This window comes from Triturus cristatus, chromosome 2_1, assembly GCF_964204655.1.
Source record: "Triturus cristatus chromosome 2_1, aTriCri1.1, whole genome shotgun sequence".
Classification (NCBI taxonomy): Eukaryota; Metazoa; Chordata; class Amphibia; order Caudata; family Salamandridae; genus Triturus; species Triturus cristatus.
This window is the reverse complement of record NC_140581.1, coordinates 288887001-288908965: the sequence shown is the minus strand read 5'-3', so window position 1 is coordinate 288908965 and position 21965 is coordinate 288887001. Positions and strand designations below refer to the sequence as shown.

The window sequence follows — 21965 nt, the reverse complement described above, 5'->3', positions numbered from 1 at the left end:
CTACCAGTGCTCAAGGGAGTTGCTGTGCAAATCTTCTGGATCCAGTCTGGCACCTGGGTAAATTCACTATTTGTAGAATCTGTGGTTAGATAGTTTCTACCAGAAAAGGCGTTACCATGGTAAGTAACTTGTTCTTCTGACAGAGCATTCAGCAGTTATATAGGAGGTCATGAATTGTTTTATGAATAAGATTTTAATAATGCCTCCATGTTTTTATTTTTAGAATCAAGGAGAAATTCCCCCAGGCGTTTGATGATATTTGTTTGTACTCTGAAGTTTCATTCTTGCTTGCACATTGCACATTTCGGCTGCCATCTCGGAGGTTTATACAGGAGCTATTCCAAGATGTGCAGTTTCTACACGTAAGTGTTTTACTCAACAAACTTAAACATTTATTTACATATAATGACTTTCGTTTCCTTCCAGCTGTAGCGTAATTTAATGGAGACTTCTTAGTGTTATTTTTGGCGAGATGCATATGAAAGAGAGAGTGTTGCAGAAGTGAGAGAAGAGGTTGAAAGAGCAAGCTAGAAGGGTGAAGTAGAGAGACAAAGTAGGGGAGGTGAAGAAGTGGTTGAGGGTAAGGTAGGGTGGTGCTCCCTCAAATTCATTTGCTGTAACTTTCTGTGTTGAATACAATGGGAACCTCTATTCCAGTGCTCTAAATTGTGGCCGGTTATAAACACCTGGAGGTTACTTAGTTCAAGGTATGCACTACACTAGAGTAATTTGCTACAAGAAAAATATACAGAAATATAACATCCCGGAATGAGCTAACGCTCATTGAGGTTGCAACATTAAATAAAACATGTGAAATATAAAACAGAACTAAATCGCTCGTGTGGATTACCTTTTGGTATTTTACTTTCATTGTTCATAAATCGATCAGCGTTTTTGCCCCTAAAGTTAACGACATCAATATAGGGCCCGTAATGGATTCGGCACACTTTAAACCCATGGCTGCGGCTATCGCTATGCCAGTTCCTAATGGGGTGACATGGAGAGAAAACCCTCCCATCCCTCATCCGCATCTGTGGCCGAGAAGCAGCAGGTGTGACCTTCTTTTCCAGTACAACAGGCTCCCAAAACGCTTACTCCTTCACAGACATAAGGAGCTTTTGCCATGCGTTCATACTTTTTATTTTATATATGATCACAGAGAAAGGAGTTTGCTTTAAAATCTCACAAAGTAACATTTATGAAGAGCTATACAAGCATAGCTCTGTGCTAAAAACGCTGCTGCTCAATGAGTATCTAATGACAGCAGTATAATTGCAAATCACTCATTTTGCAATAAGTTGTTCTCTTATACCTTTCACTTAAATATTCTTCTCATCTTTAATGTTGTATTCCTGCATTCCCTCTCAGACTCCATGATGGAATTGGGAGGCTGGTTGGCCAAAGGGAGGCAACAGGTGGAAGGCTACTTATTTAGTGATTGCATCCTTTAACCACCACTCTAGCTCAAAATGTGCTTTCTCCTTTCTCTTCAAGAGCCAACATATTCCCTATGGCCTTCACCTTCTTACAGCCATGGCAGGTATTTTTCTGGCAAGGGTATTCAAATGTGTCCTTTTCTGATGGATACTTTTAGATTCCTCACTTTTAAAATATCCCTAGAGGTGAGACTGGATCTAGAGAGTTCTTTATTAATGCACCTGTAGGTTGTGCCATGTGACTCTATGTTGACTCCATACTGCCCCTGGAGAGAGAGCGTAGAGTCACATAGAAGCACCACCCCTGCACGCTGATATCAATTCCCTTTTTCCACGCTCTTTGTCATGTATCCGGAGCTTTACTCCTAACTTTGTCCATTTTCCTATGACTTATACGTTTTCAAACAGCGTTCTAAGGAGCAATGTTCCCACAGAAAACTACAGAATACAAACCACGTCGAGACTGCAGGAAGCAGATGTCAGTCATGAACCTGAATGATATGTGTCTTGGTGCCTGGGCTCCAGGTTCTGTTCCAAGTCGTGGGACACATATCCTTATGCACCCCCAGGCGATTGCGGACCTGGAGATGAAACTTTACATCGCAGGGCACAAAAAGAGGTCACGGTCAAAGCAGAGCTCCTGCTCCAAGTTGCGATCCCGGTCTTGGTGCTTCTCCAGCAAAAAATCCCCTTCTGGTTTGAAGTCTTCCAGTACGTCCAAATTAATAACTAAACATAAGAACCAAGGAAGCCAAGCAGAACTCTCCCCCATCCTTCCTCTCAAAGGCTAGCAGGAAGGTGCGAGGATGTTGACATGCGGATCGCACCCTTCCAATGTCCCCTGCCTCAGAACTGATCAAGCAGTTAGTCCCAGTGCGCCTGAATTTTCTTGAGCTGTCATCTATTCCGCTGGAGATAGCACCTTTTAACAAGGACGTTCTGCTGACCTTTGCTGAGCTTTCAGTTTCCTCTAGTGTACTTTCAGGCCCTAAGGAGCCACAGGGGTCTATAATCAGACTTCTGCCGGAAGGTCTTCCCCCTTACACTGACTGCCGCTGAGGGACTTTTCCCAACACTGACTTCTTCTCTGGCACCATTATGTATGCCGGTTCCTTCAATGCTGGCTCCCGCACCAACTCTATTAGAGCCGGTCAATGATCTGATCCTGATGCCGATCTCTGACCCCGAACTGGCATTGGCCCGATCCAGGCCTGTGTCATGCTATGAAATCACGAACGAGCAACCATCAGTTATTCAGCCAGAAACCAACCTAATACCTTTGCCCGGTGCCAATACCAACAGTAGATTTTCTGTATTTATGATTCAGATTTAACCCAGTGTAAGAAGCACCTATGCCCCCCAGGACACTGATGGCGATTTTTGGGGACAGGTTTCCCTCATTATACTCAGAATTCATTGTATGCAGACTTGAAAATAACCAGTGGGCTAGACATATCTCCTGAAATGGAGCTAGTCGTCTCCTGGGTCACCAATGGAAGGAGGAGATTCATTAGCAGAGGTGGTTATGGAGGTAAGCTGCGTCTCCTCAGTTGCCCACTGCAGTGAAAGGCAAATGTTTTAACTTGGATTCTTCAACCAGCGGTAACGTTGTCTGAATAGTTACTAAAGAACAAAGCTGCCGGTATCCCACTAAGACAGCACTGGATTTCTTATTACCCCATCATATTAGTTGGTGATATTTCAAATTCACCCTAAGTGTGCACTCTTGATTAGCACCCGCCAGCACAATGCTGTTCCAGCCTCTGGAGCATACCTAAACAAACAGCAAAAGGTGCACCACCTCAGAAAATACAGTGTATTTTAAATTAGTCCATATCCTCGATGTCTTTTCTTTACAAAAAATTCTTCTTTATTATTCATTTGTTATATATGCATTAAAAACAGCCAAAGCAGCCGACGCGTTTCGTCCAACTTGGGACTTCTTCAGGGCGTAAACTGTGATACACCAATATATGTTTGCAGTAGTAGCGATTCCAAAAACACCATTCATTGACAATTCACAGGGTAAGTGTGTCGATTAGAGGTAAAGTAATCTGTTAAATAACATCAGTGAAATCACAACCTTCCAGCGTGATTCATAATGAGACTTCGTCCAATGATACGGACAGAAAGATCAGTCCTTAGGATGCCCGATTCCGCATCTTCCTTGTTCAAACAAGGGAGACCACCCCTGTCGGATATCTGCAAAAAAAAAGAAGGTGGTGCACCTTTTGCTGTTTGTTTAGGTTGTCTGAATAGTTATTGCCGTTTAATGAAGCCCTTACTGATGCCGTACTGGCTATGTGGTCACAGCCATGCTTATGCCTGCCAGTCAATCATTCGACCTGGGGGATAGACAAGGCCCCAATGATCCAATCTTCCTAACTAAGTTCCTGATTCTAGAGAGCTTAATTACTCCAGTTTCAGCAAGTGAGGATAATCCATATTCTTTTACGACCAACTATCCTGATAGGGAATTGAAGAGAACTTCTAAATTTTGAAAGAGAATGTTCTCATCAGCCATTCTAACACTTAGATCCATAAATGCAGTTTTTCTTCTTGGGAGGTACATCCACACGCTATTTATACATGTCAGTATCATTCCGGCCATTCTGGAGGACCCCAGAGGTCTCACTAGCCCAAACAATACATGTTGACCATACCAGCCAAACACTATAAACTGCATTGGCAGAGCTATTGGCACCAGTATCGTGCTCAGAATGCAAAGCTGTATGCAGTTAACCAACATATCTGAAAGAAACACGTTAGTTAGATTCCTCACCTTAGAATATCCCCAGGCGTCAGACTGGATCCGGAAGATTTTTCGTCAGCAATACCCCTTGCGCGTCGCTAGGCGTCGTCTGCGGCTCCGCGTCCGTCGTCGGCGTCGTGCGCCGGGATGACGTCGTCGGAGTTCTTAGACGCCGCCCTCGCGCGCTGACGTCAGTTCTTCTTTTTTCCGCGCCAGTAAGCGCAGATCCGGGAGAGCTACCCCTTTTAGTCTTTTTTGACTAAATCTTTTTTGATCATTTTTGATCCTTGTCTGTCGACATCTGGTGCCGGTAGGATGCCTGGGTTCAAGGCTTGCGAGGATTGTCATCGACTGATGTCGGTGACCGATCACCACCGCCGGTGCCTCTACTGCTTAGGCCCCGACCACGACGCGGAGTCGTGCAACGACTGTCAGGCCCTGACTTCGAAGGCTAGGCGGGAGCGGTCCCGCAAGCTTCTCGAGCTTCGCCACTCGGCTCCGCGTCGTGCGCGATCCCGGTCCAGGAGGAGGTCCAAGGATCGCTCGCGGAGCCCTAGCCGACGCCATCGCTCGTCCGGCTCCAAGTCGTCGGGTAAGTCCAAACGCTCAAAGAAGTCCAAGAGGCGACATCGCTCTTCGGACTCCCCTCGCCGGTCGCGCGACTCGGCCGAGGGTCAGGGTGGTTCCACCCCCGCGGCTCCGGCGGAGCCGCAGGTGCCGCGTCCGCCCCCATACCTTCCGGTCCCTGGGGCTGACGCGGCGCCGGCGGAGATCAGTGCCTTCCTCTCGGCCATGAGGAGCCTGGCCCCGCCGTCGACGCCCGCTGGCGCGCCTTCGGGCCCCGCGGACTCGACTGGGCGACCTCGCGTGCCGGCGGCTCCGGCCCCGGCGCCGTCGACGACTCCGGTCTCGACGCCGCAGGTCCCCGCGGGGCCCTTGCCTGGGCCCCAGTCGACGCCGGTTGACCTAGTCACTCCTCCACCGGCGCCGACGCCTGAACCACCGACGCCGTCACCGGCGCCGCCGACGCCTGTGACGCCGACACCCCAGTTTAGCCCTCATCCGGACACGACGCCGGCACGGCGTCCGCCGACGCCGCATCCGACGCCGCTTGAGTCCTACCATCTCTACAGTCCGGTTCCGATCATTCCTCCTGTTTATCAGGAATCGGAAGAAGGGGGCGACTGGGAGGGGTTCGAGGACCCTCTGGCTGTTCAGTCACAGCTTTCTCAGGACTGGGCAGATGAACTGGGGGAGGCCAGTGGGCTGGGCACCTCGCCAGACACTGGATTCACTTCTCCTCCGACCGTGGCTTCGGAGGAGGGTGCAGCATTTTCTGTGGTGCTGCGCAAGGCGGCCGAGGCCCTTGGGCTCGAGTTGCCTGCCGTGGCTGTGAGGACTAACATCCTCACTGAGGTGCTTCAAACCTCAGCAAGCTCCACTGAACCTCTGCTGCCGTTCAACGAGGCCCTCACTGACGTTCTGCAGGGCACGTGGTCCAAGCCCTCCACAGTTCCTCCTGTGGATAGGAACGTTGCCAGGCGCCACCGCCCTGCTCCGGGCGACCCCAGTTTCCTGTCCCAACACCCCACCCCCGAGAGTCTGGTTATCCAGGCCTCTACTTCCCAATCCTCCTTCCCGACCGCTCCGCCGGATCGGGATTCCAAGAGACTCGAGCAGTTTGGCAAGAAACTGTTTTCGTCCCTTAGTTTGGGCCTGCGGTCCTTAAATACCGCCTGTCTCTTGGACCGTTATTCCCATTCCCTGTGGGATACGGTGGAGGACGTGCTGCCCCTGTGTCCGGAGGAGGTCCGGACGCGTCTTACCCAGGCTTTGGCCGATGGGAGGGATGCAGCACGGCACGCCATACGATGTGGGCTTGACACCACGGACTCGCTGGGTCGGGCGATTTCGACCACGGTGGCGCTCCGCCGCCACGCCTGGATGCGGTCCACGTCATTTTCCGGGGATGTCCAGACCACCCTCATGGACATGCCCTTTGATGGCACTCGCCTGTTTGGTGAGAAGGCGGACAGTGCGCTGAACCGCTTTAAGGACTCCCGGGCTACGGCCAAGTCCTTGGGCCTCTCGGCTCCGCGGGCGCACACCTCCGCTTTTCGCCCCTTTCGTGGCCAAGGAAGGGGCGCCTCCTCACGTCCGCAAAGCCACCAGCCGCAGAACCAACCTGCGCGCGGTCGCGGACGTGGCTTCCGCCGTGGCGGAAATGGAGGCCGACGTGGTCAGCCCACTTCCACCCCTGCAGCATCCGCCTCAAAGCCCTCCTAGTCCGAGCTTTCAGGCCCATACCACGCCAGTGGGCGGCAGAGTTCGCCATCACCTGCTCCACTGGCGGTCCATAACATCGGACAGGTGGGTGCTGCAAATCGTCCGAAGGGGCTACTCCCTCCCCTTCGAGACGACCCCTCCAGCCATGCCACCGCAGCACCACCGTATCTCGGGGGATCATTTGCATCTTCTCCGCGAGGAAGTTTCGGCTCTCTTGGCCAAGGGGGCCGTCGAGCGCGTTCCGAGTCCAGAAGTAGGTCGTGGTTGTTATTCCCACTACTTTCTGGTTCCCAAGAAGGGCAAAGGGGGCCTACGCCCTATCTTGGACCTCCGGAACGTCAATGCCTTCCTCCGAAAGGAAAGGTTCAAGATGCTCACGTTGGCTCAGGTTTTAGCTGCCCTAGACCCTGGAGACTGGATGGTAGCGTTGGACTTGCAGGACGCATATTTCCATATCCCCGTCCTGCCGGCCCACCGGCGTTACCTGCGGTTCACGGTGGGCCAAGAGCACTTTCAGTTTACCGTGCTCCCCTTCGGCCTCACCAGTGCCCCTCGGGTGTTCACGAAAGTGATGGCGGTGGTCGCAGCTCATCTGCGCAGATCAGGGGTTCCAGTCTTCCCCTATCTCGACGACTGGTTGTTGAAGGCGGGCTCGCCCCAGGCAGTCGTCTCCCACCTCCAGACTACGGCGGATCTCCTGCATTTGCTGGGGTTTTCCATCAACGTGCCGAAGTCACACTTGAGTCCCTCTCAGAAGCTCCTCTTCATCGGAGCGGTTCTCGATTCGGCGCAGTTCCGGGTCCATCCACCGGAACAGCGGGTCCGGGATATACGGGCCCTGATTCCCATCTTTCGGCCTCTATCCCGGGTTTCGGTCAGGCTAGTGTTGCGGCTTCTGGGGCTGATGGCTTCCTGCATCCTACTAGTGCATCACGCCAGGCGGCGCATGCGGGCTCTGCAGTGGGACCTGAAGTTTCAGTGGGCCCAGCATCACGGCAACCTGTCCGACCATGTCTTGATCTCGGAGGGCACTGCACAGCAGTTGCAGTGGTGGCTCACGGACCGCGAGTGGGTCAAGGGCAAGAGCCTCTCCCTTCCCCAACCAGAGCATGTCGTAGTGACGGATGCGTCCCTCCTGGGATGGGGTGGCCATATGGGAGAGGCGGAGATCAGAGGCCTCTGGTCTCCGGCGGAGTCTCGTCTCCACATCAACCTGTTGGAGTTGAGAGCGATCCGGCTTGCACTGAAAGCCTTCCTTCCCTCTGTCAGGGGAAGTGTCGTGCAGGTGTTCACGGACAACACCACCGCCATGTGGTACTGCAACAAACAGAGCGGGGTGGGGTCGTGGACCCTTTGTCAGGAGGCTCTGCGCCTCTGGACATGGCTGGAACACCAGGGCGTCACCCTGGTGGTTCAACATCTGGCGGGCTCTCTGAACGCCAGAGCAGACGAACTCAGCCGCCGGTGCATGATGGATCACGAATGGCGTCTGAACTCCGAAGTGGCGCAAGGCCTCTTTCAGCAGTGGGGAGAGCCTTGGTTAGATCTATTCGCCACCGAAGAGAACGCGCAATGTCAGCAGTTCTGCGCGTTGGAATTTCCAAGGCGGCACTCGCTCGGCGACGCTTTTCGTCACGAGTGGAGTTGCGGTCTGTTGTACGCCTTTCCGCCTATACCACTTCTGCCCAGAGTGCTGAAGAAGATCAGGCACGACCGGGCCCAAGTCATCTTGGTGGCTCCGGATTGGGCACGAAGATACTGGTATCCCGAGCTACTCAGTCTGTTGACCGATCCCCCGATACGTCTGCCCCTTCGGGAGGATCTTCTGTCGCAGCAGCAGGGGACGGTCCTCCACCCGAACCTGTCCAGCCTCCACCTCCGTGCGTGGAGATTGAGCGGCGGCAGTTGATGCCATTTGACTTGCCTCCTGAAGTCTGTGATATCATTCTGGCAGCCAGGCGTCCCTCCACAAAGTCGGTATACGCCTGCCGGTGGAACAAATTTGTGGCATGGTGCACAGCAAAGGCTGTGGATCCCCTTTCCGCCCCTCTTTCTGAGGTTCTCCTCTTCCTTCTTTCTCTGGCCCAGCAGGGCTCTGCCCTGGGCACCCTGAAAGGTTATCTTGCTGCCATCTCCGCCTTCTTGCGGCTTCCTGATCAGCCTTCTCTTTTCAAGTCCCCTGTGGTTACACGCTTTCTCAAAGGCATTACACACACGTTCCCTCCTGTCCCTTTTGTAATGCCTCAGTGGGACTTGAATCTGGTATTGACATTCCTGATGTGCGCTCCCTTCGAGCCTCTTCACAATTGCCCTCTTCGTCTTCTAACTCTAAAGACTGCTTTTCTGGTAGCCATCACCTCGGCTAGACGGGTGAGTGAGCTCCAGGCTTTATCTTCAAAGCCTCCTTTTCTATCTGTTCATCCGGACAAGGTTGTCCTTCGGCCTCGTCCCTCCTTTCTTCCTAAAGTGGTGACTCCATTTCACCTTGGGCAGTCTGTTACCTTGCCCACCTTCTTTCTGCCTCCGCATCCTTCCAAAGAGGAAGAGAGGCTCCACCGTCTGGACCCAAAACGTGCGCTCTCCTTTTATCTGGACCGCACCAAACAGTTCCGGGTGGACGACCAGCTTTTTGTTGGGTACGTGGGCGCTAAGAAGGGGAAAGCTGTGCACAAACGAACCATCTCTCGGTGGGTCGTTTTGTGTATAAAAATTTGCTATTCCTTGGCTAAAAAGGACCCTCCTGTTGGGCTGCGCGCCCATTCTACTCGGGCCACGGCGGCTACTACTGCCTTGGGACGGGGAGTCCCTTTGCAGGACATCTGTCAGGCGGCGACGTGGGCTTCGCTACACACGTTTGCCAGGCATTATTGCCTTGACAGCCAAGTCCGGAGGGATGGCTTCTTTGGCCGTTCTGTCCTCCAGGACTTTCTGGTGTGATCTTGGTTCGCAGACCCACCACCGGGGATGGTATTGCTTGGGTATCTATTCTAAGGTGAGGAATCTAACTAACGTGTTTCTTTCAGATGAACAAGTTACTTACCTTCGGTAACGATGTATCTGTAAGAAACATTAGTTAGTTAGATTCCTCACCGACCCTCCCATCCTCCCCGTTCTGCGAACTGACATCTAGGGTTAAGGTTATCCTTTTCAGGCCCCTAGATTTTATTTTTGGCACCAGTGTCGGTCTTTGCATGGCTCTGCGTTCCTGGCGCGGAAGGCTATGTACAAGAACTGACGTCAGCGCGCGAGGGCGGCGTCTAAGTACTCCGACGACGTCATCCCGGCGCACGACGCCGACGACGGACGCGGAGCCGCAGACGACGCCTAGCGACGCGCAAGGGGTATTGCTGATGAAAAATCTTCCGGATCCAGTCTGACGCCTGGGGATATTCTAAGGTGAGGAATCTAACTAACTAATGTTTCTTACAGATACATCGTTACCGAAGGTAAGTAACTTGTTCTTCAGGTGACGTACAACTGTCCCTAATATAAATGCCTTTCAATGGTGCCAGGCTGATGGGAGATAAAGCTGATTGGGGCTAGAACGATTCCAAGATAGCCACAGCACATTATCTTTGGCCCTCTTGGTGCCCTTCAAGCAATTGTCCCATAATTGCAGAACATTTAGGGTTCAGTCTAAGGCGCTAGCTTATGGACAACGCCAATCCTCCCTTCCTGTACCTCAATAATCAGTCTAGTCTTTCCGAGGCCATGGACATGGCACCAACAGGAATTGTTCATAACAGAAGGGATTTGAATCCTCCAGTTTGTCCACACCTGCTGTAGCAACTTCATTTTTCCCTCTTGGGCTCATACCCGCCCAGTAGGAGTCATAAATCAGCATTTCCTGCATGGCTGGGAATTCATCACATCAGACAGGTAGTAGTCACTCCCAGGAACCCCCACAGGGTCAGCTGTGTGGATCGACTTAATACCCTTTTATGACAGGGCTGTTGTGACTGTGCTCATGGTCACTGATGAGGGACAGCCCAGTGGTATTAGTTCCCGAACCTTATTTCGGGGGGGGGTAAACAAGAGCTGAGGTTTTGTGTGGACTACTGGGGTCTCAGTGCAGGCATAAAGACTGACGCACACCCTATTCCAAGAGCACTTAACATCAGTTACTGGCAAATTTGTTTCACCCCAGGAGCCAAAGAAAAATCTGTATTTTCAACCCCAGATGAACAGTACCAGTTTACTGTAATGTCATTTGGACTAAAGAATGCCCCTGTTACCTTCCAGAGGCTGGTGAACAAACTCCTGTCTGGATACTGGAGTATTTTGGTGCAGCATATCTTGATGTGCTGATCCTGCTACTTTTAGCAGGATCACCTGATGCAACTTGGAAAGGTACTTGAGGCCCTACAGAAGGCAAGTCTCACTATGAAAGCCAACAAGTGCCAGATAGTACAGGGATCAGTTGTATACTTGGGTCACCTTGGTGAAGGCCAAGTTCAACCCATACAACTCAAGATCCAGACGGTTGTGGACTGGGTGACTCCAACAATCCAGACTCAGGTCAGGGCATTTCTTGGCTTGACTGGGTACCACAGGATGGTTGTGAAGGGGTATGGTACTATTGTGGCACCCATATCAGACTTGACCTCCAAGAAACAACCAAAAAAGGTTAACTGGACAATGAGCTGTCGAAAGGCTTTTGACACTCTGAAAGAAGCAATGGGCTCAGCACCCATACTCAAAGCTCCACATTCTTCTAAATGGTTGTATCCCAGACCAACGGCCTGTTGCTTTTATTGGCAGGAGGTTACTCCCCAATGAGCAGCGTTGGAATGCCATAGAGAGGGAAGCCCTTGATGAGGTTTGGTCACTGAAGAAGCTTAGACAATAACTCTGTGGTACTCACTTCCTTCTTCAAACTGACCACAGGCCTGTCAGGTGGTTAATGCAAATGACAGGTGAAAACCCCAAACTGTTGTAGTGGTCCGTCTCCCTGCAGCAATTGGACTTTACAATGGAACACAGACCTGCAGCTGACCATGTCAATGCAGAGGGCCTTTCCAGGTTTCTCCACATAAAAGATGACTCCCCCCACCCCCCTCTTTTTGGCATGGTAACCCCCTTATATATAAATATATGTATATATATGTATATATATATATATATGTGTGTGTGTGTGTATATATACAGGTTGCCATGGGTACTTTTCTTCCTACATCTCCACCTCTCTTAGCTGCTGTGAGGTCTGGTCCTATGTCTCCATGGGTCAGGGAGCTTTTGAGGGCTGCACTCGGGATTGCCCTTGGTCTACGCGGCAGGGTGTCTTTCAGTACACTGCATCATCAGCAATAGGGTCCCTTTTCAATCAATCATGGCATTTGTAAAGCGCACTACATACCCGTGAGGGTCTCAAGGCGCTTGGGGGGCCAGGGGGGAAGCCGCTACTGTTCGAAGAGCCAGGTCTTGAGAAGTCTTCTGAAGGTCAGAAGGTCTTCGGTCTGCCGCAGGCGGATGGGGAGGGTGTTCCATGTCTTGGCGGCGAGGTGGGAGAATGGATCTGCCGCCGGCGGTCACTCTTCAGATGCGGGGGACGGTGGCGAGGGCGCGGTCTGCGGAGCGGAGCTGTCCGGTGGGGGTGTAGAGGCTGAGTCGGCTGTTGAGGTATGTTGGTCCAGTGTTGTGGAGTGCCTTGTGTGCATGGGTGAGGAGTTTGAAGGTTATCCTCTTGTTGACAGGGAGCCAGTGTAGGTCTCTCAGGTGGGGTGTGATGTGGCTGCGGCGAGGGATGTTGAGGATCAGGTGTGCAGAGGCGTTCTGGATGCGTTGAAGCCGTTTCAGGAGCTTGGCCGGGGCTCCTGCGTAGAGTGCGTTTCTGTAGTCGAGTCTACTTCTGACGAGGGCCTGGGTGACCGTCCTTCTTGTTTCGGTGGGGAGCCACTTGAAGATCCTGCGAAGCATGCGGAGGGTGTTGCGTCTGAGAATCTTTCCTACATTTATACGCCTATTGGTATTCTGGTGTCTCTGCTGCCACTTCCTTCGGATGTGCCCCTTTCATTAGGTATCACCCTATACTATGTCGGCTGTGCCTGCGGAACAGCTCTTCTGATGTTAGTCGTCCTAGGGTCTGCACCCTGTATATCTGTATTTCATGAGTTAGTTCTCACCTTAGTCTTCAAGCTGCCTGGTGGGGCAGTCCTATGCTTATTTTAGCTACGCTACCGTGTTGTCTCTGTGGCTGTCAGCTCTGTGCATGTTTCAGTGGTGGCTCGCATCAGCGTGCTTCAGATTGTTACTGTTCGCCCTTGTCCCCCCTTTGGTGCCTGGGTGTGCACTTGGCGTGTTTCTTGTTCCTTCTAGGACATTGCTCAGTTTCTACCTCTTGCCCTTTGTTTCCTGGCTGTAGCTTCGCCGGCCTTCCTTCCTTCCATGGGCTAGCCTGGTAGGCTCTGGTTGCATCTCTTCATGTTTTCCCCAACCTTTGGTTGGTGTCCACATAGTGCGCCATTAAGCTGAGAGTGGTCCTTCTTCCTCCTTCGTTCGAGACTCTCTCTCTCTCGCTCTATCTCTCACTCTCTTTTTGTTTGGTATATAGCTGGTGCTGTTTCTACATCTCATACTTATACGGGTATGGTGTAGTACCATTCTGGCATTTTTTGGGACGCCTTGCCTCCCGTTATCTTTTACTCTTCCAAGCTAATTGGGTTGCTGTCTGGCAGTCCCGCCACAGCCTTCCCCATTGTCCGTCACTCTGTTGTCGGCTCAGTGCTTGGGCACTTTCTGTTGTTTTTATCGCAGACCCACCTCCCCCTGGGGGTATGGCTGTGGTATCTATTCTTAATTAAGGAATCTGTGGCTAGATGTCTCTATCAGATGTACGAGTTACTTACCTTCGGTAACGATGTATCTGGTAGAGACGTTGTCTAGCCGCAGATTCCTTAACGCCCACCCATCCTCCCCGCTCTGCGAGAACCTTGCCAGGAGGGCTTCTCCTCTTGCCTTCTTTCAGTTGCCATTGGTTTTCTTTCAAAGGTGCTCACATAGTTGCGCCCCTTTCAGAATTACCATATATGGCAGATTCCCTCCAAGGGGCTTTTTCCTGTAGATGGTGCCTTTTTATTAACTGTCATCAGGAGATTCTTCTAATTCTCCTGCTGTCTTCCCTCCCTCCCGCCTTCTCCATTGACTAGGGGCTCTTGTCTCCTATATAGTCATTTCTTTGAAGATCTCTTAAGCTCACACTTCCATTATTATAAGGGAAGTGCCAGTCTTTTCATACCTTTTTGAAGTAAATTGCTTTTCTTTCTGGGCTTCGTCCTTGTTGGACGGCACGGTTCTACATGGTAATAAGTCTATTTTTGTCTGTTGAGCTATTCTTCCCTTGTTGCTCGCACTTTGGGAAGGGTCTACGCTTCGCTTTGTGGGGTTCTTACTCACAGCTTTGTTCCACTTTTGCTTTTTCACATATATATATAAACAGTGTCTGATACTGTCTTTTATGATGGTGTCTTGCACCATCTGCCGTTTTGTTTTGCGGATTTTACATCCTTTGCACACTGTTCCCATACTTTCACAGTTTTGTTGGTGGCTCCGCGTTGTGCCGCAAAAAAGTTTCTCCGAAGAAAATGGACGTCAGCGCGCCGGGAGGGACTTTTATGCCCTTGCTGACTTCGCGTACGTGGACGACGTTAGGGCGGGGTCATGTGGCGACGTCTCCCGGCGCGCAGAGGTGCTGCTGCAAAGAATTTTCCGGATCCAGTGTGAAGCATGGGGATGCTTCAAGTTAAGGAATCTGCGGCTAGACAACGTCTCTACCAGATACATCGTTACTGAAGGTAAGTAACTCGTACTTTAAGTGCAGGGACTCCAGATATAAGAAAACCTTTATCTATGGTGAGTGGTACTAACACCAGCTCAAACAGGCTGCAAAGGCAGGCCTGTAGTCACAGTTTGAGTGGTCTCTCATGGGTGGCATAATACATACTGCAGCCCATTGGAGACCCCTGGTGTACCTATGCCTGGGTACCTTAGCACCATATAGAAAGAACCTAATAAGGGTACACCAGTAGCCAATGAGAAGGTACCAGAGTACTTACCAAGTCCAATTTAGGGAGAGAGCACATTGACTGGGGTCCTGATTAGCAGGATCCCAGTCATACTAGTCAGAAACAGAGTGACACCAGCAAAAAGTGGGGGTAACCATGAAACCATGAAAGCAGATGCTACTTTCCTACACAAACCCATCCCCAAACGTAAGGAGATGAGACTAACCTTGCCAAGTTGAGTCTTCATTTTCTAAGTGGAAATATCTGGAGAGTTTATTTGCGTTGGCATGGTTACTCCCAGGTTTATGTTCCACTGGATAGTCCATCCCCTGTAGGGAAATACACCACCTAAAAAGTTTTGGGTTTTCACACTTCATCTGTTCAAGCCATAAGAGGGGCTTATGGTCTGTCTGAACAATGAAGTGAGTACCAAACAGGTATGGCCTCCTTATCAATAGCTGACCAACGTTTCCCTCTGGGGATCAACCCTCTGCTTATAGAAGCTAATGGTTGGTCCTGGCCCTCAACATTAAGTTGTGATAACAGAGCTCCTACCGCTATCTCAGAAGCATCTGTCTGGACAATGAAGGTTTTAGAGTAATCAGGACTTAGCAGAATGGAAGCAGTGCACATGGCCTGATTTAGATCATCAAATACCTTTTGACAGCTAACTTTCCACTGAACTTTCAATTCGCATTTTGTTGGAGGTGAGATCATTAAGGGGAGTCACAATGGACCCATTCCCCTTAACAAACCTCCTCTAGTACCCAGTCAGGCCCAAGAAAGCTCTGACCTGAGTCCTTTATGGTCTGGCTAAACTTGGCCTCCACCTACCAGGTGATCCAAGTATACAACTGTGTTCTGCCCTATCGGACACTGTGTGGCCTTGATAGTGAGGCCTGCCTTTTGCAGGGCCTCCAGAACATTTCTGAGGTGGACCAGGTGATCCTCCCAGGTGGAACTAGAGACAGCAATATCATCTAGATATGCTGCACATTAGGGTTCCAGACTTGTTAGGACTTTGTTCACCAACCTCTGAAATGTGGCAGGTGCATTATTTTTTTCAGGCCAAAAGTCATTACAATACATTGATAATGCCCACTAGGGGTTGAAAATGCTGTCTTTGGCTTGGCATCCTCAGAGAGATTTGCCATTAGCCAGGTTAAATGTACTCAGGTACTTGGCTGAGGCCAGTGTATCAAGAAGCTCATCTGCCCTGGAAATTGGATGGGCATCAGTCTTAGTGACTGCATTGAGTCCTCTGTAGTCCACACAAAACCTAATCTTACTCTTGCAATCTTTGGTGTGAGGTTTTTGTACAAGGACCACTGGACTAGCCCAAGGGCTATTTGAATGCTCAATGGCCCCAAACTCCATCATCTTTTGGTCCTCACTCCTGATGCAGTCTCTGACATGGCCAGGCTGTCTGTAAATTTTGCTCATATCTGATAGAGACTACTAGCCGCAGATTCCTTAACGTAGAATTATCCCTAGGCGTGAGACTGGACCCGTAAAATGTTCTTGCCCCAGCATCTCTGCACACCGGGGGGCGGCACCACGCGACTCCACCCCGACGTCCTCCGCGGTCGTGACGTCAGCGAGTTCACATAAGCCCCACCCGGGTGCGCTGACATCAGTTTGTTTCCTTCTTTTCCGCGTGCGGATCCGGATCGTGTCCCTGGCCTGTTTTCAGGCCTTCTTTTCACGCTTTGCGTTTCCTTTTGGGAACAGTGTGAATGCCTTCGGGCTTCAAGACGTGCTCGTCTTGCGCGCGCCAGATGTCGGCGACGGACCCTCACCCCATTTGTATGTGGTGTTTGGGTGAGCACCATGACTCCACGGACTGCGAGGCTTGTCAGCAGATGAAGCTGAAGTCTCGGTGGGAGCGCCGGATGAAACTCCTTTCGGCCCGCATGTTCAGGTCGGCGTCGTCACCGCATCCGTGCCCCACGGAGGGGTTCAAGAACCGCCGCTTCTGTCTCCGACATCGTCCCTCTCCGAGGCCACAAGGGTGTCGCTCGCCCGTTGGTAAGTGTCACAGCTTGTCCCCGAGGATCGGTCCCCGCGAGTCCAAATGGAGGCCTATGCTGCAGCCCTGCAGGCCTCCTTGGCTCTTCCTCCTCTTCCTGGGACATCCGCGGATCCCTTGCCATATGCGGGGCCTTCTGCGGAGTCGCCGGCGGCTCCGGCCCCGACAGGTTCGGCTTTAGGTCTTGGAGATGTGGTGCCGTCGGGGTGTGGCCCTACGGGGTTCCTCCATTCGGACCACAGGACCTCTGCCTCCCCGCAAACCCCCGTGGGGGTCCCTGTGGTGTTGCGGGAGGTTGCTGGGACTCATGGCTCGTCCTCGAGTCCCCCTCGGTCCTCTGGGCAGGCGACGGCCTTGTCTGAGGCCTAGCTGACTCCGCTCAGGCGCTGGCAGCTGCCGGCCTTGGCCGCGCCGTAGGGGCTGGCTAGGTCCCAGGGCGCGTCCCCGGGTCCCCCTCGTCTCTCCCGGCAGGCGGCTGCCTCATCGGGGGTCGAGTCGGAGCCGTTCTTTAGTCGCCTCGGCTCCGACCCGTTCTCCCGCTGCGCAGGTGGTGGTGGAGGTCGTCTCGCCGTCCCCTTCGGCACCGTGCCGGCGTCAGGTCTTTGATTCGTCTTCGGAGGCCCCCTCTTATCCAGAGGTTCGACAACTTTTTGTCTCTTCTTCCCTGGAGACGGGATGCCGCGTCGTGGCCTTTTCCCCGGCGCCTTCCAAGGAGGGCTCTTCGCTGTCCCCACGCCCACAGTCTTCCCCAGAGGCGCCTCAGGTTCCCCACTCATCTGTCAACCTTCCTTCATTCCGAGCTTGGCCTTTCCTTCCTCTGGTTGGGCTGGGAGACTGCCGGCTGCCCATTTCCCTGCGGATCATTTGCTTGAGGTTCTCCATTAGGGCTCTGGTGGACGAGAGCTGCTTCTTCCCTTCGAAGCTTCGCTCCATAATTCTCTCAGGGGGCCTGGGGGCGTCCTGCCAAGGGAGACCTGGTGCCCCAGCTGCTCCTGCACCGCCACCGCATGATCCTGTCTGCCTGTACTTCCACCCTTCTACCAAGGGCCCTCTTCTGCAGACTGCCTTTCCCTCCCTGCCATCGGTGTTGTCTCCTCCGTCAGGGGACGCCTGTTGTTAGATTCATGGGGGCGTAACATCTTCGCTTCCTCCAGGGCTGCCTTGTGGGCGCTCATCACGCTTCTTGTGTTGGCCAGAGCCACTTCCAGCTTGTGGGATTCCGCGGAGTCCCTTCTGTCTTGCGCTTCTCAGGAGGGTGCCTGCGCTGATCTGTGGCACCATGTGTTGGATGGCCGGGAGCTGGCCGCGTTTATTCTTCGCTCGGCTCTAGATGTTTCTGAGGCTCCTGGTCGCACTATGGCTTCTTCGGTAGCCCTCGGTCGCCATGCTTGGCTGAGGGATAGTGTTTTCCCTGAGAATGTTAGGGAGCGTCTGGTTGACCTCCCTTTCAATGGCGCTCTTTTGTTTCACGCCCCTGCAGATTCTGCCATTCAGCGGTTTCTTGCGGGGCTTCGTCGTCCTCCTTCTTCCCCTCAGTAAACCTGGATGTCGGTCCTCTGCTGTGTTCTGGGAGGTGTTCTCCCGTTGTTTTCTGGGTTCTAGTGTTCGGTAGCCCCGGTTGTGTGTTCTGTGAGGTTGGTGTGCCTTCAGGGTCCTTCGGTTGGCTCTTTGGTGCTGTTGGCTGCTGGGTCAGCTCCTTTTTTGTCTTGTGGTTTTGGCTGTTGGTAAGCCCGTGTAGGTCCTGAGGTTGGGTCTTTTGTGTCTTCTTTATTGGCTGCTTGGCAAGCCGTCTGCGGTTCTACCCGCAGGCCTTTCGGTTTGTCCTCTGCTGCGGAATTGTTTCCTAAGATGTGTTCACATGTTTTCTTTGGACATAGCATACCCTATGTGGGGTACTTGTAGCTATTACATACCTCTGTCATGTGCTGGGGAGGTGTGGTCGCCCTTTTCGGGTTCTTTGCTCTCCTTGGCGTCACGGTATATCGCAGGCGCGGGCTCTTTGACAATTGTCTTGGCGCAGCTTGCGTTGCGCCTAGGTCTGTCCTTCTCCATGTTCGCTACGTCGCTAGACCAGTCTGGCCTACTGTCTGCGGCATGGTGTTGTGGCGATTCCGCCCTTCTGTCCGGCGTTTCGGCCTGGTCCTCTGGTGTTCCAGAGGGACTGGCTTTCCTTGGCTTTCTGTTTTCTGGTTGACGGCCTGGGCCCATCCTCCGTGTCTCTCTCTCTCTCTTTCTCTTTCACACACTGACCCACATCTTTTGTGGGTCAGTGTGTGTTTCTGGACCGGTCCCTCATTTGGGTGTGTCGTGGCCCTCCATGGTCTCTGCCTTAGGCTTGCGCCTTGCTTGTTCCGGTGCACCGCTCCATGCTGTTGCCTTCTGCTGGCTGCGCATGCCTGCTAAAGCCTGTGGTCCACCGTTGTGGCCTTTGATGTGTTCCCTTCTGCCCCTGGTTCCGCTGGGGCTTTGTGCACCTGAGCCTTTCTTCTTATGTGTGCGCTATTGGCGGTGGGGCCGTTACTGCCTTGTCCGCTGCTTGCGGCCGAGGTGTGTTCGGCTGTTTCCTATCACTGTGTGTGCTTGTTACGGCAATCCCTACCTCCGGTTCAACCTCTTCTCCCTGTGGTTCGAGGTTGTTCTTTTGTTCCTTGAGGCCCTTCTGGCGCTGTCTGCCCCTACAGGGTGTTAGGCGGTCCTCCCTTAGTTGGGCTTGGGATCTCCTGGCCTTCCCTTCTTGTTCCTGTGACACATCCCCTGCTGGGGCCCTGTGTCTCTCCTTCTGGGGAGGCTCTCTCGCAGGCCCTCCTCCCTTCTGGGTATGGCTAGGGTATCTATTCTACGTTAAGGAATCTACGGCTAGTAGTCTCTATCAGATGTACAAGTTACTTACGTCCGGTAACGATGTATCTGGTAGAGACGATTCTAGCCGCAGATTCCTTCACCACCCGCCCTTCCTCCCCGTTCTGTGAGAAGCCTCAGCTTGGTTTTCTGCACTTGCCTCCCTCTGGGTGGCTTGTCTTCTGTGGGTGTCCTCTTCGCTTTCTTCCGGTCATGCCGTCCGGTTCTGCTTGATTGTTCCATCTCCTTTTTTCTTTTGATACAGGGATGGTTGGTTTCTGCGTGCCTTTGCTTTCCTCCAGCTGGTTTCTCTCCTGTGTTGGGGCCTCCTTTTGCTCTTTTTTCCCTCTGTTTGGAGTTTCTGATACCCTTGCGGTCTTCTGTTGGGGATTCTTTGCCTGTCCTTTGGCCTCCTGCTCCTTTCAGGGGATGTGGCCCTCCTTGACAGTGTAGTCTAGGGGTGGATTGCTGTTGCTCCTCTGTTCCGGGCTTGTGGCCCTTCAGTCTGTGGTTTGTGGTACCAGTGTCTCTCTCTCGCTCCCCTCTTCTCTCTCGCTCCCCTCTTCTCTCCCGCTCCCCTCTTCTCTCCCGCACTCCTCCCCTCTTCTCTCTCTCCCTCTCTCTCCCCCCCTCTGCTCTCTCTCCTCCTCCCCCCCCTTTCACATACTTGTGCCTCCAGGGTGGCTATCGTCTTGGCTTACTCGATTGTTCCTTGAAGTGGTGCAATGCTCTTTCGCTGCTATAGCCTTCTGGTGCTGTTCCTTTGTTTCTCTCTGTTTTGTTTCTCTGATTTTTTTCGCACACTGTTCCCATGCTCTCCTCAGTTTTGTTGTGATGGCTCTGCGTTGTGGCGCGGAAAAGTTCTCCAAAGCAAACTGACTTCAGCACGCTGGGGTGGGGCTTATGTGACGTCACGCCCGCGGAGGTCATCGTGGCGGAGTCGCGTGGTGCCGCCGGCGCGCAGAGTTACTGGGGAAGAACATTTTCCGGGTCCAGTCTCACGCCTGGGGATAATTCTACGTTAAGGAATCTGCGGCTAGAATCGTCTCTACCAGATACAATATTACCAGTGGTAAGTAACTTGTACGACAGGCAGACTCTCACCTGTTTCCACTTCATGGGTACACCAGGAGGTTTGACTGGGAAACGGAGAGAACATGTGGGCATACTGATGAGGACCTTCCAGCAAACAGCTTGCTGCTTGTCCGTGATGCTGCCTGCCAAGGCTACTCCTTCAGCTGGCCCATCAACAGGGTCCTAAGAGAGGAGGTCAGGAAGAGGGTCACTCTCTTTCTCCTGTCCCTTATCAGTGGCCATTAGCAAGCTCATGTCACCCTTGTCCACAAACGTATGAGGCGGTTCACATGAAGCACCCTGCGGGGACTTCTGGGAGAACCTAGGTCAACCAAGTAGTTGACTTCAACTTTTTCCCCCAAGGATGGTGTAGAAACCACTTGTCTTGGAGAGCTGCTAGGGCCACTGGCTCCAACACCCGCACTTTCTGTCCTGGCAGATAAACAGTCAGTATAGCCTTTTGGTCATGCCAAGCTTTCTGAAGTTCCTGGCTGGCCTCAAGGTTTTGCTGTCCTTCTTCCTGTACTCAGCCATACATGAACGCAGGCCAAGGACATAGTTCACAATATCCTGTTTAGAAGGTCTGAGAGGTTGCTCCCAATTCTTCTAAACCAGACATAGTGGACCACAAACTGGGTGCCGAAACAGACATTCAAATGGACTGTAACCAACCCCTTTCTGTGGAACCTCTCTGTAGGCAAAGAGAAGGCAGGGTAGTAAGACATCCCATTGTCACCTAATCTTTTCTGGGAGTCTCATGATCATACCCTTGAGGGTCTTGTTGAACCTTTCAACAAGCCCATTGCACTGTGGATGGTAGGGTGTGGTTAACTTGTAGTTTACTCCACACCCTTTCCGCATTGCAGTGATGTAACTAGACATGAAAGTGGTACCTCTGTCTGGTAAGACCTCCTTAGGGAAACCCACCTTGGAAAAGATTTTAAGGCGGACCCTGGCCACTACAGTAGCTGTAGTGGTTATAAGGGTAAAGGCTTCTGGATGCCTAGTGGCATGGTCCACCACCACTAGGAGGTAACTGTGTCCAGATGTTTTTGGTGGGTTTAAGGGACCAACAATGTCTATCCCTACCATCTCTAAGGGAACCCTAACCACTTGGAGTGGAATTAAGGAGGCTTTTGTAGTGTTACCTGACTTACTACTGGCTTGGCAAGTGACACAGGAGTGGCAAAACCCCTTGGTGTTCTCAGACATGTGGAGCCAGGGAAAATGAGGGACAAGCCTGTCCCAAGTCTTGTTTTGCCCAAGATTTCCTGCAAGGGGAATGTCATGAGCCAGGGAGAGAAGAAAACCTCTGAACTTCTGAGGTATTACCAACATCCTGGTAGCACCAGGCTTAGGGTCTCTACCTTCAGAAAACAGGAGCTCATCTGCCCAATAGACTCTCTGGGACCCACTGACATTCCCTGCGTCCTAAGCAGCACCTTGCTGTCTGAGCCTTTCAAAAGAGGGGCGGGATTTCTTCTCCAAACTCAAGTCTGCCCTGGAAGGGCCCCCTGACCACAAGAACTCTGCATAGTCTGGCCCAAGTT

At 52.3% G+C, this 21965-nt stretch overlaps 1 protein-coding gene across 4 annotated transcripts in view; it reads left to right on the top strand.

The window, feature by feature from the left end:
* The window catches only part of RICTOR (RPTOR independent companion of MTOR complex 2), a 1453900-nt gene that overhangs the window by 1379401 nt on the left and 52534 nt on the right, over positions 1-21965 (top strand). For all 4 annotated transcript variants that reach the window (XM_085631131.1, XM_085631133.1, XM_085631132.1 and 1 more), the window contains one exon: positions 224-362. In XM_085631131.1, coding sequence (XP_085487257.1) covers positions 224-362 — 139 coding nt within the window. The remainder of the gene's footprint in view (positions 1-223; positions 363-21965) is intronic.